Here is a 21,858-nt window from a genome sequence, read left to right as displayed (position 1 = left end):
ATGCCTGCTCTGGAAGAACATTTTTGGTTTGAAATTGGCAATAATGCCTTGTTTTAAGCCAAAAAATTATCATCTCACATTTGAATTGAAAGCTGCCACATACTTTTAGCGGAGAGGGAGAAACCATGTAATTTATCTTCTGTATGGGGAAAGTAAAAGCAAGCTGTGATGCTCTTCAAGGCAAAATATGTTTTCACTTGTGAAGAGCTGTAATTTGCCTTATGTAATTTTCCTCATTTTTGTACCTTGTTTTTGTCTGTTAGCATAAGGATCCATAATGATTCGAACCCTCTGATCTCTCTCCTTGTTCCTTGTCTAGGGAGTTAAGCATCAGAGCCAACTGGTTGCCTAGGAAAGGTGGTTCTTTTTTCACCTTTTTTCAGCAAGGAAATTGTGAGGGCTATACTGAAAGTGACGTAAGTGTTCTTCATGACCATTATCTATGCAAAAAAACCCATAAGTTGTCTGTTCTCAGAACAGGGCTGATTGTTCTGGGCTCCTACCACCAGGAAATAGTCACTTCCCTACCTGTGGATTTTCTTCTCTTTCTGCTGCTGAGAGTTCTTTCAGGTGGATCTGCTTGACTTTGTGTGTGCAAGCCCATTTATAACAGGAAAGGAAAAGCTAATCCCAACTGAATTTCAGTCACCTTTGCCTTCTGGAATATATAGAATTTCCCTTGAAGTTTTTACAGAGTCTGCAGTCGGCACAAAACAGACCTACTGGCTCCTTTGATATTTTTAAGCCTCTGCTTCATCAATTGTGCAGGCTTTTGGTTTATTTCCAAGTTCAGTCCAACATTCTGGTTTTGATGTAGAGACCCTGATGTTATTTTTGATCTTTTATCTTGCTTTAACTTTGTTTCCTTGTGTTTGTTCCTAGCCATAAATTTGGTTAGGGCAGAAATTATTATTTCAGGGCAAAGGTTGCAGTAAGCACAAGAGGGGATTTTTAGATTCTGAGACACCAGGATGGTCTGACAGATCAGGAGCTTCATTTCAGGAAGTATTACAGTGTTTTTCCTGTCTAAAGCCAAATACTGAAGTTGTGGTGATTTTAGACATGTGAATGCCAAAAGATGTTGGAGTGAAGGTTTCTGTTCTATGGAATAGGAGGAAGAAGAGGGAAGTAGAGAGACTTTGTGTGGATTCTCAGTAGAGCAAATCTTTTAGCTCATGAACAACAGGGAAAGTAGAAATCACATTATCCAGTGGTTCAGTCAGTTGCTAGTCAAATGATAAAAATTTCACAGAAAATTTTGTATTTTTGCATAAATAGTGTGAGAAGGATGAAAAAATGTACCTCTCTTTGTTCAAGAAGTTATTTCCAGATTGCTTATATATATTATATATATATATATATATATATAGTTACATATATATACATATATGGGGGAACCCATAAGCTAATTTTGAAGGTGTGTCCGAGTACCTCTTTCATTTTCTAAGGTAGATTGAAAGTGTTGGGGTTTATTCTGTATATTAATGCAATCAATGTAAATCAGTGTTTTTAAATAGAAGCAGATTCTGACTACTAAATGAAAGTCATGCTTTACTTCTTTTGTCTAAGTGTTTTATTTGGCAGTTTTCAGTGTACTGAGTAGCTTTCGTTTCCATGAAAGAGAACATTGCCTGTGGTGGTCTTATGCACCCCAGCTTCTGGTACCCAACTTTTAATTGAGTTTCCAGCTAAAGCTATGCTTTCAAGGGTTATTAAGGTCTATAAGGATGGCAGGAAGGGTTGAAGATGGATGTATGAACAACCTCCTTTCAGAGGCAATATGTCTTTTGTTGATTATTTTTTTACTTAAAAATAGAAAGTTAAATTGAATTAATGCAATTTCTTCTCAAGTTCCCATATATGCACATAGAAACACAGCACCTGCACTTGGCAATTCCTTTGATTTTGTTCTCTCTTCAGGTCTGTGTATTTTTTCTCTCTTATTCCTACCCCTCCGAGCTCAGAAATGTTTGTATCAAGGTATTATTCCTGGGCAGGAGTTCCAAGGGTATGATACTGCTATTGTTAGTGCCGTGCTAGAAGAGAAATGCCGAGCTGGGAAAGAAGCACAGTAAGGACTTGATTGAACTCCCATAGGGCTTCCATTGAAGATTCTCATTATCTTGTACAGACTTTTGTTCATCTTGTGCTGTGTTGTAGCCCTAGTGACTGCAGGGTAGAAAGTCAGCTGCTTCTCTTCAGTGCTTGGCGTGTAGAATCAAAAATGTGACAGTTAGGCATTTGCTATTCAGAAGAGAAAAAAAAAGTAAAAAGAAAACCTTTGCCAATTTAAAGTTTTTATGAGCGAAATAATAAGAATTCATGAAAACAAGAACAAGAGCACTTGTTTCCAGTCAGAGAAATGGAGGGAAAATCACAAAATGGGTTTTATGCTAAAGAATGAAGCAGTCTTGAAACCGCAATTTGTCATACATGTGCTAGCATGTATGAAGCAGTAATTCCACCGATATAGACATCTTCATGGAGATAGGCAGAGCTCAGATAATATTATTCCATAATTTGGAGACTTTATGTGTATCTTAGAGGAAGTTCTGTCTCTCTTACTGATGAAGGCACAGCCTGAAGCTGCAGCCCGGTGAGATGACGCTGTTGGTCTGATCTGCAGCTGGCGAGGGAGCGGCTCCTCCTGCAGACACCTGGGCGCGGATGCGTTCGTGATTAACAATCCCGTTGGTGATGCCTGGCCCTTACCGATCCCGTTGGTGATGCCTGGCGTCACCGATCCCGTTGGTGATGGCTAGCCTTTACCAATCCCGTTCGTGATGCCTGGCATTACCGATCCCATTGGTGATGCCTGGCGTCACCGATCCCGTTGGTGGTGCCTGGCTGTTAATATGATCCCGTTAGTGATGCTTGGCGTCACCGATCCCGTTAGTGATGCCTGGCGTCACCGATCCCGTTGGTGATGCCTGGCTGTTAATATGATCCCGTTAGTGATGCCTGGCGTCACCGATCCCGTTGGTGATGCCTGGCTGTTAATATGATCCCGTTGGTGATGCCTAGCCCTTACCGATCCCGTTGGTGATGCCCTGGTCGCTAATGATCCCCGGCCGGGCCGCGTTAATTGGGGCGCCCCCGGAGCGGCCCCGAGCCAAGGCTGGGCGTGCAGCGCCCCCTGCCGGCCCCGCCGCGGGAGCCGCCGGGCAGGGACGCGCGGCACCGGGAGCGGCACCGGGAGCCGGGAGCGGCACCGGGAGCGGCACCGGGAGCCGGGAGCGGCACCGGGAGCGGCACCGGGAGCAGCACCGGGAGCCGGGAGCGGCACCGGGAGCGGCACCGGGAGCCGGGAGCGGCACCGGGAGCGGCACCGGGAGCAGCACCGGGAGCCGGGAGCGGCACCGGGAGCCGGGAGCGGCACCGGGAGCGGCACCGGGAGCCGGGAGCGGCACCGGGAGCCGGGAGCGGCACCGGCAGCCGCCGTGCCGCGCGTGCCCAGACCCCGCGGGTGACAGCCTGGCGTCCCTGAGATTTGCTTCAAACATCTCTGAAACGATCAACAGTCTTCCCGGTCAGGCCCACAAAAGCTTAAGACTTCACGGAATTTAAGACTAGGTCTAAATATATAAAATCTTTGTTCTTTTCCGAGGATATGAAACACTTTGGTTTGGGTCAGTTGCCATATAAAAGCAAAAAATGTATATAAATGTCTATATTATATGTATTATATATACCTTATGCCTATGTAATATAAATAAAGGCCATACAAATGCATACAAAGGGTATATAACAAAAATACATTATAAAGACTAGATTGACAAAACTGCAGTAAAATATTCTTTGTCTGTTTGGTCAGATTTCATACAATTATGTGTAATTCTATTTTTTGACCACTGATAAATGTTTTCCCTCCCAGAAATATATCAATAAAACCACCTCTTCTGTTTTCATTTTTCTGTTCTTCTTCACAGTTTTGAGTCTACACAATATTGTAGCTTTGATGGGTGCAGTAATCCTCCTTATTAATCAAGAGTAATTTATTTTCATGTAGTTTATGTAGAATTATATTTTTAATACTTTTTTTTCTTTCTTTCAAAACTTAGGTGGAGAACAGACCAAAGTATTATGGAAGAGAGTAAGTGGTTTTCTCTTTTAAGTGTCTCTTGGGTATATCCAAAAGTTGTTAAGTTGTTACTCTAGAACTAAAAAAAAAAAAAAAAAAAAAAAGGTACAATGGAGGTCTAATATTTTATTTTACCTTTTGCTTTAATTGGGAACCAAATACAATTAAATAGCTGTGTTACAGTCCATTGCTGCTGGTCACAATCCTTGGATTATGCTGTTGTGTGAGCCTTCATGTTTATTTTACTTCTCTCAGGAAAGTCTTAAGCAAAAAATGTTGTCTGGAGTATTCCTTCCTTTTATTTTAGCTGTTGTTTAAACCTGCTGGTGGTTCTGCTCTGGCCTGGGAATGGGAGAAGCAGCTTATCTCTCTCACTGCCTTTTTGTGTATCCTATGCTTTCACTACCCTATTGAGTTGTGAAAGTATGTGTTCAGTGCTGCTTGTGTGCTGTTCTCCCTGCTAAAGTTACAAATACCCAAAAAAGAGGCATATTTTTCTTTGAAGAAAAATACCAAACCTGATTTCTTTGGGCTCACCAGTCTTTTTGCAAATAAATAACTAGGCAGGGGCTGTGTTGTGCATTAGCATGGAGATCTGGGCAGGTGAAGGTGAAAGGCACAGCCACTGCAGCAGCCACCCAGCCTTGGCATTTGGCCTTTACTGGAGTCATATGCTGAGACCCCAGCCCTTATCACTGGCAGAATTACTTAGATCCCATGTTCTATTTTTCATTCCATCCCAGACACACCATATATGTTTAATGATCCTTTTCTACCACCAGAAACCTCAAGAACCAGTAGCTTTGCCCCTAAATACTAACGTTTCATTTTTAAAATATTACCTTTGCCAATGAGGAATTCAGATCTAGCCACTAAAGTACGACTGAGCTGAAGACAACAGCTAGATGAGTAACACATCACACTTCCTACAGCAGGACTTGTAAAACCATTCCTGCAGTCTCTTACCCAGGAACGTGCCTGGGTTTGTGGGGCAGCAGGGCTGACAAAGACTGTAAGATGTCATCTTGGTGAACCTGTCCAGGCAAGACCACCTTAGTTACTATCATTCAGAAAGGAGATTTCAGAAGTACTGAGGTAGTCCTATAAAAGCAGCTGATTCAGTACTCAGAAGTACTTGGAAAGAGAAACAGGAATTTCTAGGGAAAGAAACTGAAAAAGCCTTTGTAACATTACTGTATAAATCTGTGATGTGGCTGCATTTTAAGTAATGCACATATTTCTGGTCCCCCTCTGCCATTTACTCCTCCATCCTTGTCTCAAAGGTTATGGGAGAAGAGGAAGGTACTGCGAGGGGCAGCAATGGGGGAGCAAAGGGATGCATCTCCTGCCATGGCAGAACAGGTCACCTCAGTGGTGCCCAAGAAAGGGACATGCACAGTACCTTTTTCAAGTTCATTGTCAGAGGCAGCTGCAGAGGCCAAAAGCACCGAGATCTAAAAGGGTTTACAAGTGAGATTCTCAAATATGTGAAGGGTAAGGTCACAAGTGATCAGACACGATTGTGTCTAAAGCAGTGATGGATAGACAGGGATGAGAAGTGAAAGAAATATGTCACTGCTTCCTGCACTCTTTCTGTGAGCATTTCTTGTTGGCTGCTGTCAGAAGCAGGCATTAGTTCAGCGGATCTTGTACCACGTACAAGCTCTTTTCATGCTCTTATAAAAATGCACTAAAAATATCCATAAGAAAGCCAAGATTACCCAGTGCTTACCACTCGTGGTTAAAGAATTTTCACAGGTACCCCAAGTATCACATCCAAGTGATTTCTTAAATTGATCATAGATATTTTGTCCTGATGTCTAACCTAATATCTGCTGTATCTTGTGGGGAATAGCTCATGCTTATTATTTTTGACTAAAATTACGAATTGCCCTGAGTTTACTGGTTAAAATCATGTTTCAGTTATGTCATTTAGAGGATGTTTGTCCCCTACCTGTACAGATAGAAAAGATTAATCAATTCACATTATCTTTAACATAAAGTCACACTGGAAAGGTCATCTAAACCTACTATTTTCAACATTTATTAGTTGTGAAAAGACAACTTAGAGAGAATGAAACAATTGCATTTACATCCAATGTGTTTTTCTTCTCTTTCACTACTGAGCCAGAGGCAGTGTTAGGAATGTGCCACTTCATATGTATTGTCAGAAAAGATAAAATGCTGAAGGCCAGTACATTTTAGTGCCTTTTTTTAGACAGCAGCAAAAATAGGAACTTTCAAAACCTCTGAAGAGACCCTCAGAGACTTATCAGCTAGCAAAATGTGCGTAGGAGTTAAGACTCAAACTGCTGTCAAGACTGAATTTGTACTTATGGAGAGATCACTGCTAAATATTGGTTTTCATAAGGTTAATTGTGCATCCTAGGCCCTCTTTCTTTCTTAAAATAGCAATGACAAAAGAATCAGAGAAGTAGTGCTTTTTTCCAGCACTGAATGAGGCGCTCCTTGACATGAAGAAAACAATGTTTTTCTCAATACTTCTCTGTACCTTCTTCTACTTTAATATATGCAGAATAGAATTTTGAATAATTGTTTCCATTTTTGTCTCTGTTTTCCTTACAAATTTGAGGAAGCAATATAATATTAAAATGAAGCAAATTGATTATAAGACCTATGATTGTAATTATGCTTAAATATTTGTGTATATAAATACCTACCTTTAAATAACTACATATTAAAATGCAATAATTCCATTTTTTTAAATGCCTTTTCACCTAGTTTTCAATTCTGTTGTAAGACCACTAGAAAGGAAACAAGGAGGAGGGGCATAGACTGGTAAAAGAGAAAAGTTGTGAAAAGACCAGGCATTTACAGAAAATAATCTTGGGGTGCAGCTGAGCTTGTCCTGACTGAAAGTGCATTTTCAATGTAATTTTTGTATCTATGCTGAACTTGTCCAGGCCATCCTGCTCCTTGGATCCCTGATGGCTTAGACCACAGTGCTCGAGAGTGCTGAAGTTTTCAAATGTCTTCTGGGGTGGAGAAGGGTATTTTTCTGGTTGGATTATTCTGTAAGTCACTGAAATATTTCCCCTTAGGTTTCACGGGATCATTTCTCGGGAGCAAGCCGATGAAATACTTGCTGGTGTAGAAGGAGCGTATATTCTTAGAGAAAGCCAGCGGCAACCCGGCTGCTACACCCTTGCTCTCAGGTAAATGCTGGTTTAATAGAGGCTTATAGTTCCAATGTGAATGTGCTTCATGGAGGGGCTTATGTTGGTCCCTTCTGAGTGAAGTCTGTCTCCACCATTACCTATACACTGTGTGACACCAGAGTGCTTTTGCACCCTCTTCTCAGCACTTGGACCATCACGGTCCTGCAGCAACTCCATCTCTCCTTCAGCACCTGGCTAGGAAGTCCTTTTTCAAAAGCAGTGCTCATTTTCAGATTTTTTTTTTTTTTTTTTACCTAAAGTTAAGTTTTGTAAAGATGGATCTTCTTCAAGACTCTATAAAAGATGTGAGAATACAGAAAAGGAACACATCCCAGTAGAGGACACAGCCAGGTTGTCCTCAGAGCTCAGTGTTGTGTACCAATATCAACAACTATCTGTGATAATAACCCCAAATAAAGCTGGAAAATCATGGCATCCAGAAAGCTGAAAACTTCAGTTTTCATCCCCAGCAGGAGCTCAAGGATTTGTAGAAATACATTGTGAATCGTGGGATGCCGCTGCTCAAAGAATTAAGAGTCTGCTATTCAAGTGAACAAAAAATGCAGTGGGAACCCATGCTCCAAACTTACTGCCCCTCACAGGTGCCTTTCCTGGCTTAGCTGTGTCATTCAAAACCTGTCCATTCAGGTCTTAAAGACACTGTGTATTAGCAAGAGAAGCAAGAGAACAAGATACTCAGTTGGGTTTTGATGAAAGAAACTCCTTGGCAATATTTTGCAATTTTTATAGCATTATTAGTCCTGTGAGATATAAACAAACTAAAAGTCTGAATTTTTACCCTTCTGCTAGTAAGACACGAAGAAAAATCCTTTGAGGAGTTAGCCCAAGTAGCTGTGATACAGTGCTGAAATCATGCTTAGAATTTGTATTGATGTGCAGATGGTAAAGCTGGAAAAGCTGGTGAGTCATGCCAACTAAAAAGTGGTGTAAATTAAAACGAATTTGTGTCAGCTGAAAAAGAACAAACACAGTTTTTAGGGTTTTGGAGGAGATTTCAAAATGAAGAATAAAAAGAAAAGGGATAAAAATTATGGCAAAATGCCTATTGTTTTGATGAAACAACATGTTTTCTAAATCCATCTGGATAATTGTTTGTAGAATCAAAAACTGAATTTAATAATAAATTAGGATTTTATATGAAAAATGTGGGTGAAAAATAAAAGGCTTAAACCATGTGATTTGAAGTCCCAACAAAATTTTCAGACATGCACTTTTGATGCAATGCATTTAACAAAATAGCATATCTTTGAATGCTTTAATCAGTGATGGGATTCTAACCTCAGTGTCACAAACTGAATGTGCTACTACAGCATTTGGATTATTTAAATGCTTTAAAAATCCCAATAGATTATACCTGCTGTAAAGAGGGCTAGAGTTTTCCCACATAACTTTGGATATTTAATTGGGCTCTGAATTATGAGCTTGGTCTCCCTGGTTTCCTGACAGACCCTGATTCAGACCCTTAGGATTTTGATTACTTGGTAGATGTCCATCTCTTTGTTGACTGTAAATATGCCCATATGTGGTTAAGCACCCATTTTTGCACTTGAAAAATGTTTCATGATGGAAGAGCCTTCAGCACAGTCTGAGTTCTCTCTCTTTCTCTCTTTCTTCTCTCCCTCTGTTTTTTTGGTTTTTTTTTTTTTTGGTTGGTTGGTGGTTTTTTTTGTTTGTTTGTTTGTTTGTTTTTTTGTGGTGCTTGCAGATTTGGTAATCAGACCTTAAACTACAGATTGTTCTATGATGGGAAGCACTTCGTTGGGGAGAAGAGATTTGAATCAATCCATGATCTGGTTACAGATGGCTTGATAACACTGTACATAGAAACAAAGGCTTCTGAGTATATTTCCAAAATGACAACAAACCCCATATATGAGCACATTGGATATGCCACTTTGCTTAGAGAAAAAGTGTCCCGGAGGCTTAGCAGAACAAAAAATGAATCAAGAAAAGCAAGTGTAACAAGTGAAGAAAATACTCCAGTAGAAAAGGTAAGTATTCAGTTTAAAATTTTCATAATTAATACCAGTCTTTCTATCAAACCTGAGAAGAAAAAGTTTTGTCAGAAAACCTGTTTCTATTTTCCTGTTCTTCAATAAGTGTTGCTATCCCTCTGCAAGGTTTACATCTTGTTAATAAGACCTTGGCTCCCAACTAATATTTGACTGGAGCTTATGATGAAAACTTTCTAGTAAGGATGAAATGTAAATGTTTTCTCTATGTAAATATATGGGTATATATGATTTACCTTAGGAGCTGCATCTAAATTGGTCACAGGTTATATTTGTCCATGTATATACTCAAGCATTTTCCACAGTAGGGCTATGAATCCAGTTCCCACTGACCCTTCACCACAGCTCAAGTTTGTTATCTTTCTATACATGGTTCAAAGCTCCTCTTCTCTGACAAGCCTTTGGTGGATGGGTCTCAAATTGGGATATTGTGTGTCTTCTTTCCTTCTCATGGATCTGAAATTGGGATGTTGTCTGTTTGCCTCCATTTCTTCTTGCTCTTCTCATTTGGAGTGGGCTTTGCTTGATCTCCTTCTCTTACACACTCATATTCCAGAGCGTTGTATGGACTAGGACTTACATGATGATAAACTGAGAATTTTGTGCAGTTAGCAGCCATCTGAAGATGTAAAATTAGAAATTTTTTTACATATGAGCAACAGCCTGTAAGCAGTGACATGTGGGTATTTTCATCTCCCAGGTGGTATGGCAGCAAGAGCTGTCAAACAAAACTTTGTTTTTAAGTCTGGTCCTTGAGCTGAATTGACTTACTGACATTTGTTAAGCATACTTCTGCAGAGTGACTGTTGATTTTAGTGTTCAGTGTGCTGGCCAGCTAGTTGAGAACTAGAGCCAGTTTTTATTTGGAAAGGAGAGATTGAATTTCCTGTCATATAGTCATGGCGAATATGAAAGAGATCAGCTTTTTTATATGTATTCTCATGTCTCTAGGGCATTTATAGCAGGATTATCTGTTAGGTTGACATATCTGCATTGGCTGATTATTTACTGGTTTGGATTTATCAGTAATAATAATTGCTTGAGTAACTGACCTGACATGAAAACCTATTCATCCTCTATAACAAATAAATTCCATTGACAATGACATTTTTTAGGGAAGGCATACTGATGCAGGGAAGGCCTTTGGAGAAGAGCACAACAACAAGTCCTCCATTCATGTTTTATTTCAAAATAAATCCACTGGTGATGGTAGTTTTTGGTTCAATTGAATGGTGTTGTAATATGCAAGAGGAGTAGATGTAATTGAGACATCCAGTGCTCGTTCAGTTGATTCCTGTGATTGGATACTGTGTGATTTTGAATGCTGTAGCAGGCATAAATAAGGAAATTTTTACTTTATTTGAGGCACAATAAGAAGTAGACATAGTGCACTGTGACAGATTTCGGTGTAGGTGTTTCTGTGTAAGTAAGGGAACAGTCCAGAGGGTGTTCTGGAGCTGGATCATTACTGGGATGATTGTAAATATTACTGCATGCATGTAGTGTATAGAAGAAATCATGTCAATTTACATTCTCTAGGAAATCAGAAAATTTTGATCTGTACAAGGAAAAATACAGTTTAAAAATTGTGCTTTGTTTTACTTACAGTTTTTGCAGTTGAGGAGCAAGATTTCTTTTATTCTCAAAGTATTCTCAAAGGCTTCAAAGGCTTCAGAATATTTGCTCTAGTACCAAATATTCCATAACAGAATATGTTTTCTGTTGTGCTTGCAGTTGGATGCCATCTTTTAGGTTGGGCAGGTTTAAATAGGCATTGCAAAAACCCTTTTAGACCAACAGAAGGCAAACTATCACTGAAGGGACCCCTGGCCTCTCTCCTTCACCACTACCTTTTTACTGATATATGGTTTTGTGCAGCTACACAATAGGTGACATTAGCAAACAACTCCAGATTAAAACTGACTCAGCCAGGAGAAAAAATAAGTGAATTTTCTGCCACATCTGCTACCTAATCCATTTCATATGAGTAGAAATGCAGCACAAGACTCTTCCCTGATAACAGCTAAAAAAACTATTATATTGGCTTAATGTGAGAGAAGTGCTGCATTCTTAGTTCCAAGTACAGGTGCTTGAAAATGTTTGCAGTTGGTGTAATGCACTGGCAATAAAGAAATCACACCTCTGGGCCTAATCAGTCATTATGTTAGGTCTTCTTTGGTATTACCGATGAAATGTAAATGTTTAGAGGATTATTTGTCTCTAAGGTGGTTCTAGTGTGAAAAGCAGGTTCTTGGCCTACAAGGACTTGTGCTCATCTAGATTTCTGTATGTGCAGGCAGGAGCAGCCTGCAAGGCTGGGCTCTGTGGCTGTGCTGTCATGTAAAAATAGCTGGCTTCAGCTAAGCAACCACGCTGTTGGCAACCCCCTCTGCCTTCCTCCCACAGAGGGGAAAAGCAGAAGGAGGAATAGCAGCTGTTTCTAACATATTTTTCTTGCCAGGAGGAGTAGGAGCAATCACAGCTATAAGAGGAGTGGGGCTAAATAGGCAAGGGGATCTGCTCAGGCTGCTACCTGGTGTAGCAGCTGAAGCTTTGATATTGATGATGAGGACTCCCAGTGGGCTTCTCTACCAATAACAGTAGTTTTCCATCATTTCATGCAAATCTGTGTGAATAAAAAAGGATTACATCAAATAAAATATTAGCCACTAAAAAGAAAGCTCACAAAGGTCTGTATGATGAAGCCTACCATGGCTGCTTTTGATTCAAATGCTCCTGGGGGAAGTCATGAGATGTTTGGTAGCAGAGACTAAGTGGTCATCATCCATTTTATTACTCACAGCAGCCTCAGTTAAAGTATGGACTGGGCTTTTGTGTAAACTGGTGAATTATCAAGCATTTTTCAGTACTACCAAATAGGGACAAAGCAGGATAAAGGGAATTTCTTGTTTGTTTTTATATCAACTTTAGAAGTCTTCTAAAATAGAAGAATATTTTAGGAAAATAGTAGTTCAGTCAGAGTTCTATCAGAGATTTTGCTTGAGGCTGATATGTCTGGTACAGTATTTTAAACAAAGGCCATGATTTGCCCACAAATCACAACCATCACCTACTTCAGTAACTCCAGTAAATTTCAGAACCCTAGAAATAAGATAAGGAATATTCAGTATGACATTTTTCTGCAAAGTAAAATCTTTGCTGATTGTGCGAAAAATCATTCATGTTTTTTTCCTCTGGCCAGCTGAATAGGCAAAATGTTAAAAAATAAGATTATTGGGCTGTTTTATTTGAAAATGCTGCCTAGAGTGTTTTGAATTATCCAGAAGTGATGAGGGGAAGCCATACATGCAGGACAGAAACTTACATTATTTCTCAAGAGGAGGATGAGAATTCAGTGCTCTAAGGTGAAGCACTAGTACTCTTCTAAGAAATTAGGCTCTTTACAAGTGAGATTCTGTTTCATACTGAAACTAATTCCAGAGTGTGAAAGTGCAGCTGAAGGCATTCATCTCCTCAGTGGGTTTGTTAACACCGTCCAGGGAGTCTGTTCATTCTGTCACCTCGCAGGGTGACAGTGGGGGTTATTCAGTGTCACTGCAGTGCCACCGCTGCCCTTCGGTGGGGTGGCTCAGCAGAGGGGGGCCACCAACGCACAGGCTGGCAGGAGGAGCCAGTGCTCGGATCAGATGCCTCGCTACTGCCTGGGGTACTTGTCTATTCTCATAATGATAATTTCTTTTAGGTTGTAATTAGTGGAGTCATGCCCATTCCAGAAGGGGATATGATAATTGGGCTGGATTAAGCTGTTGTTGTTCATGCTTTTTTTTATCCAACATTTCTTATATCAGGCCTAAGAAAACATTTATGCTCTAAGATACTTAATGCTGGTGTTTCATCCAAAAGTTATTCCTGTCTGATTTTGAAGAGGTGCTTGATTTGTAGACACAAATTCCAAATTTTAGCCTGAATAGTTTAACAGATCTTTAATCTGAAGGGAACCGCAATGATTTTTAGGAATTAGCATATTATGAAGTCCGGGAGGCTGTAGATTTCCTTGGCAGAAAATACCACACAAGCAATAGACAGATAAGAAAACTATTCCTATTAAGGCAAAGGTGACAGCAAAGGAAATGTGGGACAACAGCATGCTGCAGATTCTTTCTTAGCAGTGTAGCCAATTGTCATTTTAACAGGATCCAGGTTCAACAAGGATTTTGGATAGAATTTTTTGTGCAAAGAAAAATTGATGATCACATGTTTAGAGTTGTGATTTAAACTTGGGAAAGTTGTGATCACCTGCTTTATGTTCGCTCTGCTTATGGAATGCTGTACTTGGGGCAAATGAAAACATACTAGAGAATTTAGGGCAGATAAGTACCTGGTACTGGTGCAGCCTGTAATTAATTACCAGTAGTTCAAGTTAATGGTGAATGTAGGAGAAGGGTAACCTGCTGTAAGTAATTAATCTTCACATATAGGAGTGAAAAAAATTGCAGTAATCTGTCAGTAAAATATGTAGTTCTGAAACATTTATTGCTATTGCTTTTTCCTGCAAATGCTGCCCTTACTGAGTCAGCAGTCTTTGTGCTACAGACAGAAGAAAATAATACCTCTTTCTAATCCTATCTCAGCAAGTGTAATTTGGAAAATATTTTTAATAATTGAAATGTTGGAAGTACAAGCTGTAGTTTCATGAATGCTCTGATCAGGTAAAAGCTTTCCCAGTTGCTGATGGAAAAGCCATCCTGGTTCCCTGCTCTTGCACTTTGAATCCCATTCTTGTGACTTGCCCTGTGCACTACTGCAACCACCCCGTGCCTGGGTGAGACCTGGATGGTGTGACACAGTGCCCTGTGTCAGAAAAAGGCTGTGCCCCACGACTTGTTTCTTTGCTATGCTGGTCTGATGAGAGGAGCAGGCTGGAGTTAAAGAAAACCCTTGGCAGCATTCGAGCTTAAAGTGTTTGCAAAAAGAATGATCTTAATCTATCTGAAAGAGGACAAACTGTTGTAAGTCAGTAAAGATTAAGGAAGGCTTTTTCCAGTGCCAGGTCTCTGCTTACTTGGGTCCTGGCAAAGCTCCCATCAGCTTCTCTGCTGCTCGGATCTGGCTCAGTCGGTTCAAACGTACCGGTTGTACATGAAATATGAGTTTGCTTGGAGCCTGGGCTGGAGTGCTTGTTTTGCTCTCTGTCTGCAAGTACATGCCAGAAGCAGCATGAGGCATTTAGCAGTGATGGTTTGTACAGGGCAGTGCAGAGTTTGAGCTAAACCAAGAGCGAGCTGTTTGCACTTAACAGCGGGACAGTGAAGAAAACTCTGTGTTGCTGTTTGACATGGCAACCTCTCTATGTCTGTTTTGGTGGAACTCATCACTAGACATTGAAGTGCAAATGACAGAGCCTGCAGTTAATATTGCAGCTAGAACTAAAGAGCTGAAATTATTAGCATATTATGAAGTGTGGGAGGCTGTAGATTGCCTTGGCAGAAAAGAGCACATAAGTAATAGACAGATAAGAAAACTATTCCTATTAAGGCAAAGGTGACAGAAAAGGAAGAGAATAACTTTGCTAGAAGTTTATACTACTGTTCTCATTAGTCATGCTGCTCACACACAGTTTCCCATAGAAGAAAATTAAATACTTCCAGGAAGGACTATTTTCCAACATCCCTTAACTGGAGATGTAATCTGGTTATGGAACTAAAATTTTCAGGGCACTTCTGTTTTTCTTACATATGATTTGGTTCAATTTTAGTAGGTATTTGCCACTTTTCAATTGTTATTCACACCACATCCCTTTCTCAAGGCTTTTTAGCCTCATCTTACAACTCCATTTTTGTCTCTTCATTGAATTTTCTACAGGTACTGCTATTAGCCGACAATAAAAAAATCTTTTCACTCTTTCCTTTATTCTTCCCATTTATTCTTCCCATTCTGCATCTTCTCTAAACCTCTAATGATCCTATCACAGGTTGCTAGATAGTGTTTAATTCTCTGCTGGGATGTCTATCCAGATGTTGAGCATTTCCTTCCACAGGAGGGCTGCAGGGTACTGTGCTGCCCCAGCAGCAGATCCTGGGGTTAAGAAGGTAGTGAGCAGAAACATCTATTCCTGCAGTCTCTGGGCTGGAAAGGCACTGATAATTTGATGTGGTGTATTTTACATTGCCTTCAACTCCCTTCTTTTTGCATCATGCTTGGTCAGAAAAAATCAAAATGCTCAATCCTACATGGGTGTTAACAACCTACCATTGTCTTTTATTAGGAGTTACAATCACACTCCTGTATGCATAGCCACAGAATTCACAAGGGACTTCTCCCTGGCAGTACTGATTTTTCACAGAAGATGCTCAGACACCACACTGATAAAAAGCAACATAAATCCTGTAAACAGAGGTGGCCTTTATCTGCAGGGTTAAGTAATACATGAAGTGATAAAAGGTGTGTGGCATTTTTGCTGCTAGAAGCAACAAACTAATACATCAAAATGACTTTGGGAGTAATGAATTCCTTCCATCAGTCACTCAGCCTTGTTCTGCAAGAGTAGTATTCTACACACAGGTTACCACACGTACATACTTAATTGTAGCGTGCCTTGACATGAGTACTTAACTACATAGCTGGCTCTTTTTAAGTAACTGTTAGCAATTCAGGAGTGATTCCATCCAGAATACTCTTCGGTATTATAGCATGGCAAGGAAGAATTTATATCAGTACTGTAGGTCTACCAGCACATATATTTTAATATTTTTTTATTTCAAATGACAAACAGCATCATACCAAAAATATATTCAGCTGAAAATTTTCTTTTGCCCTTCAGTGTTGACATGCTTTTGTATTTTCCAGCTGTGTCTCTGCAGTTTTTTGTTTATTTAGTGCATCATAAATATAAAATAGACACTATCTAAGAAATAAAAATAAGAAAGCTACCAAAGTAAAATTATGGAAAGCATCTGTTTCAATTCCTTCCCTCTGGCTGTCTATGTTTAGGAAAATGGAGAGTTCTTTGTAGTTGACTCTGACACTCATAATTATTTAGCCTGCTTAAAGAAGGACTTTTAAAAGGAATAATTGTTATCAATTATAACAATAGTGGAAATTGAGGGAACTGAGAGAAAGAGAGGTTCCATTGCAAAGTGTTTGCACACATTGCTTCTCTGAACTGTCAACATCTCTCCAGGTTCCTGGTTTATGTTATTACTGTCAGCTTAGAATTCATGACTTTTGCCTTAAGCAGAATACGTAATATGATTATGCCTGAAGAGAGCTTGTAAGTTGGAGACAATACTGATTTACACAAATGGCATGATGCAATGGGTATAATCTGATCCATATGCTATTGAATTAAGGGGAAGACCTCCAAGGATTTCACTGAGTCTTGGAGCAGTTCAGGGCATTGCTAAGCATATGGAGCAAAGGTAAATATCTAGTTTCTTACCACCACAGTGTTTTCCAATCCAGTGTTTTTGAAAGACAGCCTAATGGAAGGAATGTGAACATCACAAATAGGTTGAAATTTTCTCAGATAAAAATTTCAGTTTACTACTAAAAATTATTCAATACACCAGAAGTGCTTATAGTGCTCCTAAGGCAAATGCCACTTGTCTCTTTGAGTGCAGTACTTTGTATCTGCAGGTAGACTCTAGCAAATTCATAAATTAATCCTTTTCTCTTGGGTATGTTCCTCTTATGATCTTTTTAATAATTTTACTAAAGCTAAATGTTTGTTGCATAAAAACCATACTTAGTTTGATGCACTAAAAATAAAAGCTTATATGAGGGTATATTATCTTGGTTTTTATACTCTTTACACAGTTTGATGGCATTCAATTCAAATAAACAAACTTCCGCAGGGATTGGGATGGAGCCTTCAGCATAAACATTTCATTTGTCTAGCCACTGGAAAATGAAAAGGCATTTTTTAAGTAAAAATCTATACTTGATTATCTGGTAGGAATAGGCACTAAAATTTTACAAGCACCTTTAAACTGCCATGTTTTAATATTGGAAGACAAGTGTTGACTTCTTAAATATAAGAGTCAGATTAATTTCTGGTAGTGGAAGACTCAGAATCAGTGTCAAAAAGAGAGTATTTAAGCTATGAGTAGTATTTTTCCTTTATATTTTGATTAGAAAATAAGTATTTTAAGTGATGTGCATGTCTAGGTCATACATTGGCTTGGCTAATTATATAACCTGTCCTCTGTGTTCATGCTGAATATGACAAGAAATGATAGGACTGAAATATAGTGATAAGCATTGCAGGTTAGCTGTTAAGGGAGGAAAAAAAAGATTAATGAAATGCTGAGCTAGAGTGCCTGAGGGGGTGACAAAATCTCCCTCATCAGAAGGCATAGAAACATATTAGAAAACATCTGGCAGAAATGGCACAGATAGCATGGATACCTGAGGCAGGCAGGAGAAAAACATCTCACAGTACTTTCTAGTCCTATTTCTATGTGTTTTTCTGTGTCTGAAAATATATTACCTCTGTTTCATCTTGACCAGATGAAGACAATGTACTAAAGTAAGTGAGGCCCAGTTATTTGATTCCTCCCCCTGGGGCGAGGGGACATTCGACCATCAGTTCAGAATTGCCAGTGCACTAGTGAGGCACTAACTGCAGCCACAATCCTGGTGTCCAAGTCTTTTTCATCTGATCTCTCACCACAGAGAGATAGGTCAGGAGCCTGCATCCACATCCTGCAGCTGGGATACCAGGAATCCAGGTGCAGGTATCTCCCTGGTCACCTTTAGGCTGTGTTGGCAGCAGAAAGTTTGGCACAGTCTCAGTTAACAGAGCTTGATGGCTCTGCCAGGCAGGGGGATGCAGCAGCCTGGGCAGGAGGACAGCCGGTAGTGGCCACAGCGAGGCACGTGCTGCTGACTGTTCTCAGCCAAGGTTGGACTACAAAGTTTGAGAACCAATTATAAAAACTGCTCATATTTGGAAAAGAGGACACTCTGGAGTGTCAAGTACAAATGGTAACAGTGGGCTCTTCCTTTTAATGCATCCTCAGCCCTGGAGATCAGTGGGACTGCGCACAGTCCTCAGCATGGTTATAAAGAAGGAATGCTGCCAGTTAGACTTGATTGCCTTTTTGATAGATTTACAAAAGTACCAAGTGAAAAGAATGCAGCAGATGCAGAATAATTGGATTTTTAGTAAAGTAGTACAATCTCTCATGAAACTGCACTCTTGACATTAATTCAAATTTGGTTGGCTCATGAACATGGCTACATGGACCAAAAATAGGTAGAGGAATTTCAAGCAAAGAATAGAGATAGACAGCAACTTGATGAGCTGGGGGAAAGTGGCTGATGAAGTACTGCAGGAACAGGAGTTTGATTTAAGATTTTTATTGATCTGGAAAAAGTGCAAGCAAGACATTACCGAAAACTCAGGACAGTTTGTGCTATGATGTCACTCAGTACAGGAATTTAATCCCTAAAAACATAATTACCATGACAGAAGCATCAAGAGAATCTCAATTAGGATTTTTAAGAAGAGAAATTGAAGGTTTTTAAGTGCATAGAAAGGAGCCAAGCCACATATGGGCAGTAGCTCTTCTTTGGGGAGGGTTGTTTGCATTTAAGCCAGGTGTGTCAGCAGGGGATGGAGGTGACGAAGGAGGAGATCGCTGTGGCTTCAAGAGAAATTGTCTTCACTGCTTTTGAAGATGGTACATTTTAAAAGCATCTTTCCCTGATTTTCTGCTGGCTCCATCCATCAAACCAGTACCTATAGCTTTGGTGACTCATCACTTTTGGCAAGCTGTAACCTGGAAATAGTGCTTCACCTTCCCAGGTGAATAATTCTACCCAGTACATTTAGGCAGGAAGATGTGGGAAGTCCGTGCCACGTGCCATTTGGCAGGTGGTACAAGGCAGCTTTTCTGAAGTCTATCAGGCTTGTTTGGGACCTTGACAGCAGAGATGACCCTCTGAGGTCCCTTTTCAGTGCCTTCTACATTGCTCATGGCAGTCTGAGCTGTGGGCTCCTTAAAAAAAGAAGGAGGGGCTAGGAGCATAGCTTGGCCAAGTTTATTGGGAGCTCCAGGGGGAGCAAAACAGAAGCTGAGACAGGGCTTTTTGTGGGGGAGGGAAGGGGAAAACCTGGAGAAACTATTTCCAGATAACTCTGCCTAGACTCTATACAACCTAGATGTGCAGGGAACAGCTTGGGAGGAATCAATCAAGATGATTTATGAATGAAATTGTCACAATTAAACACTAGGTGGCATGTTTACTTAAGAGTTTCTGGGGGCTGAATTAGAGTATCTCACACTGCTGACGCCCATTTGTGCTTGTGCAATGCGTGGCTTCATGGGAACATGACCACCCGATGCCTGTTTTTGACAACGAGCTTTCATCTTGTTTTTAAAAATTGTGGCACAACAACACCATTGCTTACTTCAGCCTTAGAGTTAGTCTTTGGCTTCTCAATGTCACTTTTATTTTAAAACAGATTGTGAAATGCAGTGCTGTAAGGAATAGGTGTGTACATGGAGATGGTCCTACAGAGGGTTCTAGTCTTATGGAAAGGACTTATGTAAATAATGACAGGAGTTAATATGCAAAAACTTCATATGATTTACTTGTTTTACTTATCTGAAAAGCTAATGTGGGAATATATAATACATTTAAAAATTCAAATGAAGAACACATTTATTTTTATGTGAACAAAAAGCACAGCTTTTGATTTCAGAGCTGGATTTTAAAGTAATGGCATCCAATGATTAGGGCTAAATACTTACTGGCAGAAAATATGGTTTTATTCTGCATGTCTGTGTGGCACGTCTTACATCAGCCAGGCTGCAGTTTTAACATATGCTGTTCCTTCTCTATTCGTGAAAGAATAAATGCAGCTGTCTTCTGTTGTGTGAAAAAAAGCCTTTTCACACAGTTCATCCGTGAGAAAAGCCAGGGCCACAGTCATCACCAGGGAAGAGCACTTAGCCTCTACCAAAAAATACTGTTCTGTATGTCTGCTCTAAGTTGACAGACAGATCCTTTGGACTAACTGCAGATACTGTGAAGATAAACTTTGTTCATGCAGGAGATATCCTTATTGCTGACTGCACAGGTTTTTGCAGCTCCCCCTGGAAGGGAGCTGTAGGTGCCCCAGCTACAGCTACAGCCAAAATTCTGGGATGAATCCTATTGTCTGTCAGTCTGCTCTGCCATAATTCATGTATGAGTTGACAAAACTGATTTTAGCTGTAGAGTGTGAGCTCGTACAAACAAGGTTGGCCATCTAAAAAGGGAGCTAAATATGTAGAGGTATGCTCATTATGCCAGTGCTGAGGAGTGTGGAAAATAGAAAAAATTATGGGGATAGATCCTCTCCTTGCTTAACATTAGGTGTGCCCCAGATATGCCTGGTGTTGGAATTAGGTGACCTTTAAGTCCCCTCCAACCCAAGCCATTCTATGATGATGTGATTCTATTATTTTAACAGCTTGCATTAGGACATTAAAACTGTGTCCAAAGCATCTTTGCTCTGGCATCAGGGAAGTTTAGGGTTTTTTTGTGGTTTGCACCACAAAGACAAATTTATGCCTGTTTCCATTTTCAGGAGTTCTGGTGCCCATATTTTATAAGGAGTTTTATGTCTCTTATTTTTGCAGGCCTCAGGAAAATACTAATAGAGCAGCATGTAGTTTGGACAGTGAGCAGCTGTCCTGCATGTCCATGGCTGGATCCCTGATTGCTGCCAGGCTGTATTCATAAAATTGTGTTTTGCAACCTAAGTACATATAGAGACACCTGGGGAGCTGTTTCAAATAAATTAATTCTATTTCTTTATATATTTTATGAAGTAGAGGAAAAATATTCTTCTGTTATTTCTCTCTTGTCCTTCCTTCAATTTGATCAATCCAATCAGTGGACTTTCCTAAATCCATCTGGTCTATAATGCATTGCTGAAATTGAAGCCAAGTGAATTTGCAGACAGAGCTTAAGGCACTTCCAGAATGGCTGAAATTGAAGTATACTGCCAGAGATTGGACTAAAGAGAGTATTTTCAATGACACTATTCACCTGATTTGGTTCCTCATAGACCTCAAAATACTAGGAATTAAGAGAAAAGTCTGGATTGTGGTTTCTTTGTGGGCTGGCAGAATCCCAGCTGAACAGAGTCAAGTCATCATGTGATATATCTTGCTTTTTATGAGATATTGCATTCAATATAAGATTCATATAACTTCCACATGATACTTTGTAGGGAATTTTTCAATGTGTGGTTTTTTTAATGAGCTCTCAATTCCATGTCTTTTTTCCTTCTCCACATATGAGCAGTGTACAAGTTCTGTATCATCCACCTATAGACATAGAATTTCATGAGCAAATACAAAACTTTCTCCGATTTCCTTTGTTCTGTTTCTCACTAAATTTGATGTTGCAAATGTTAAAAAAAAAAAAAAGAAAAAAAATAAGAAAAAGGTAGCTAGGGTACCTGTAGCATTTTTTTTCTTTACAGCTCACAGCATAATGCTTTCAAACAAAGGTGTGATACTGAAATGAGAGCAAGCCTGAATGGCCACAGGTTGAGGCACATTGCTGTCCTGACAGAGCTGCCCAGGACTAGAAATGTGAACCAAAG

At 39.9% G+C, this 21,858-nt stretch overlaps 1 protein-coding gene across 1 annotated transcript in view; it reads left to right on the top strand.

Annotated features, from left to right (window-relative positions):
* Positions 1–21,858, top strand: part of CHN2 (chimerin 2) — a 158,384-nt gene that overhangs the window by 84,251 nt on the left and 52,275 nt on the right. Inside the window, exons 4-6 of the mRNA XM_021538178.3 lie at positions 4,062–4,093; positions 7,144–7,257; positions 8,987–9,272. Of these exons, the coding sequence (XP_021393853.1) occupies positions 4,062–4,093; positions 7,144–7,257; positions 8,987–9,272 (432 nt within the window). The remainder of the gene's footprint in view (positions 1–4,061; positions 4,094–7,143; positions 7,258–8,986; positions 9,273–21,858) is intronic.

This window comes from Lonchura striata, chromosome 1 (assembly GCF_046129695.1).
Source record: "Lonchura striata isolate bLonStr1 chromosome 1, bLonStr1.mat, whole genome shotgun sequence".
In the NCBI taxonomy this organism is placed as follows: Eukaryota; Metazoa; Chordata; class Aves; order Passeriformes; family Estrildidae; genus Lonchura; species Lonchura striata.
The sequence above is the reverse complement of the archived record's forward strand: the minus strand, read 5'-3'. Positions and strand labels throughout refer to the sequence as shown.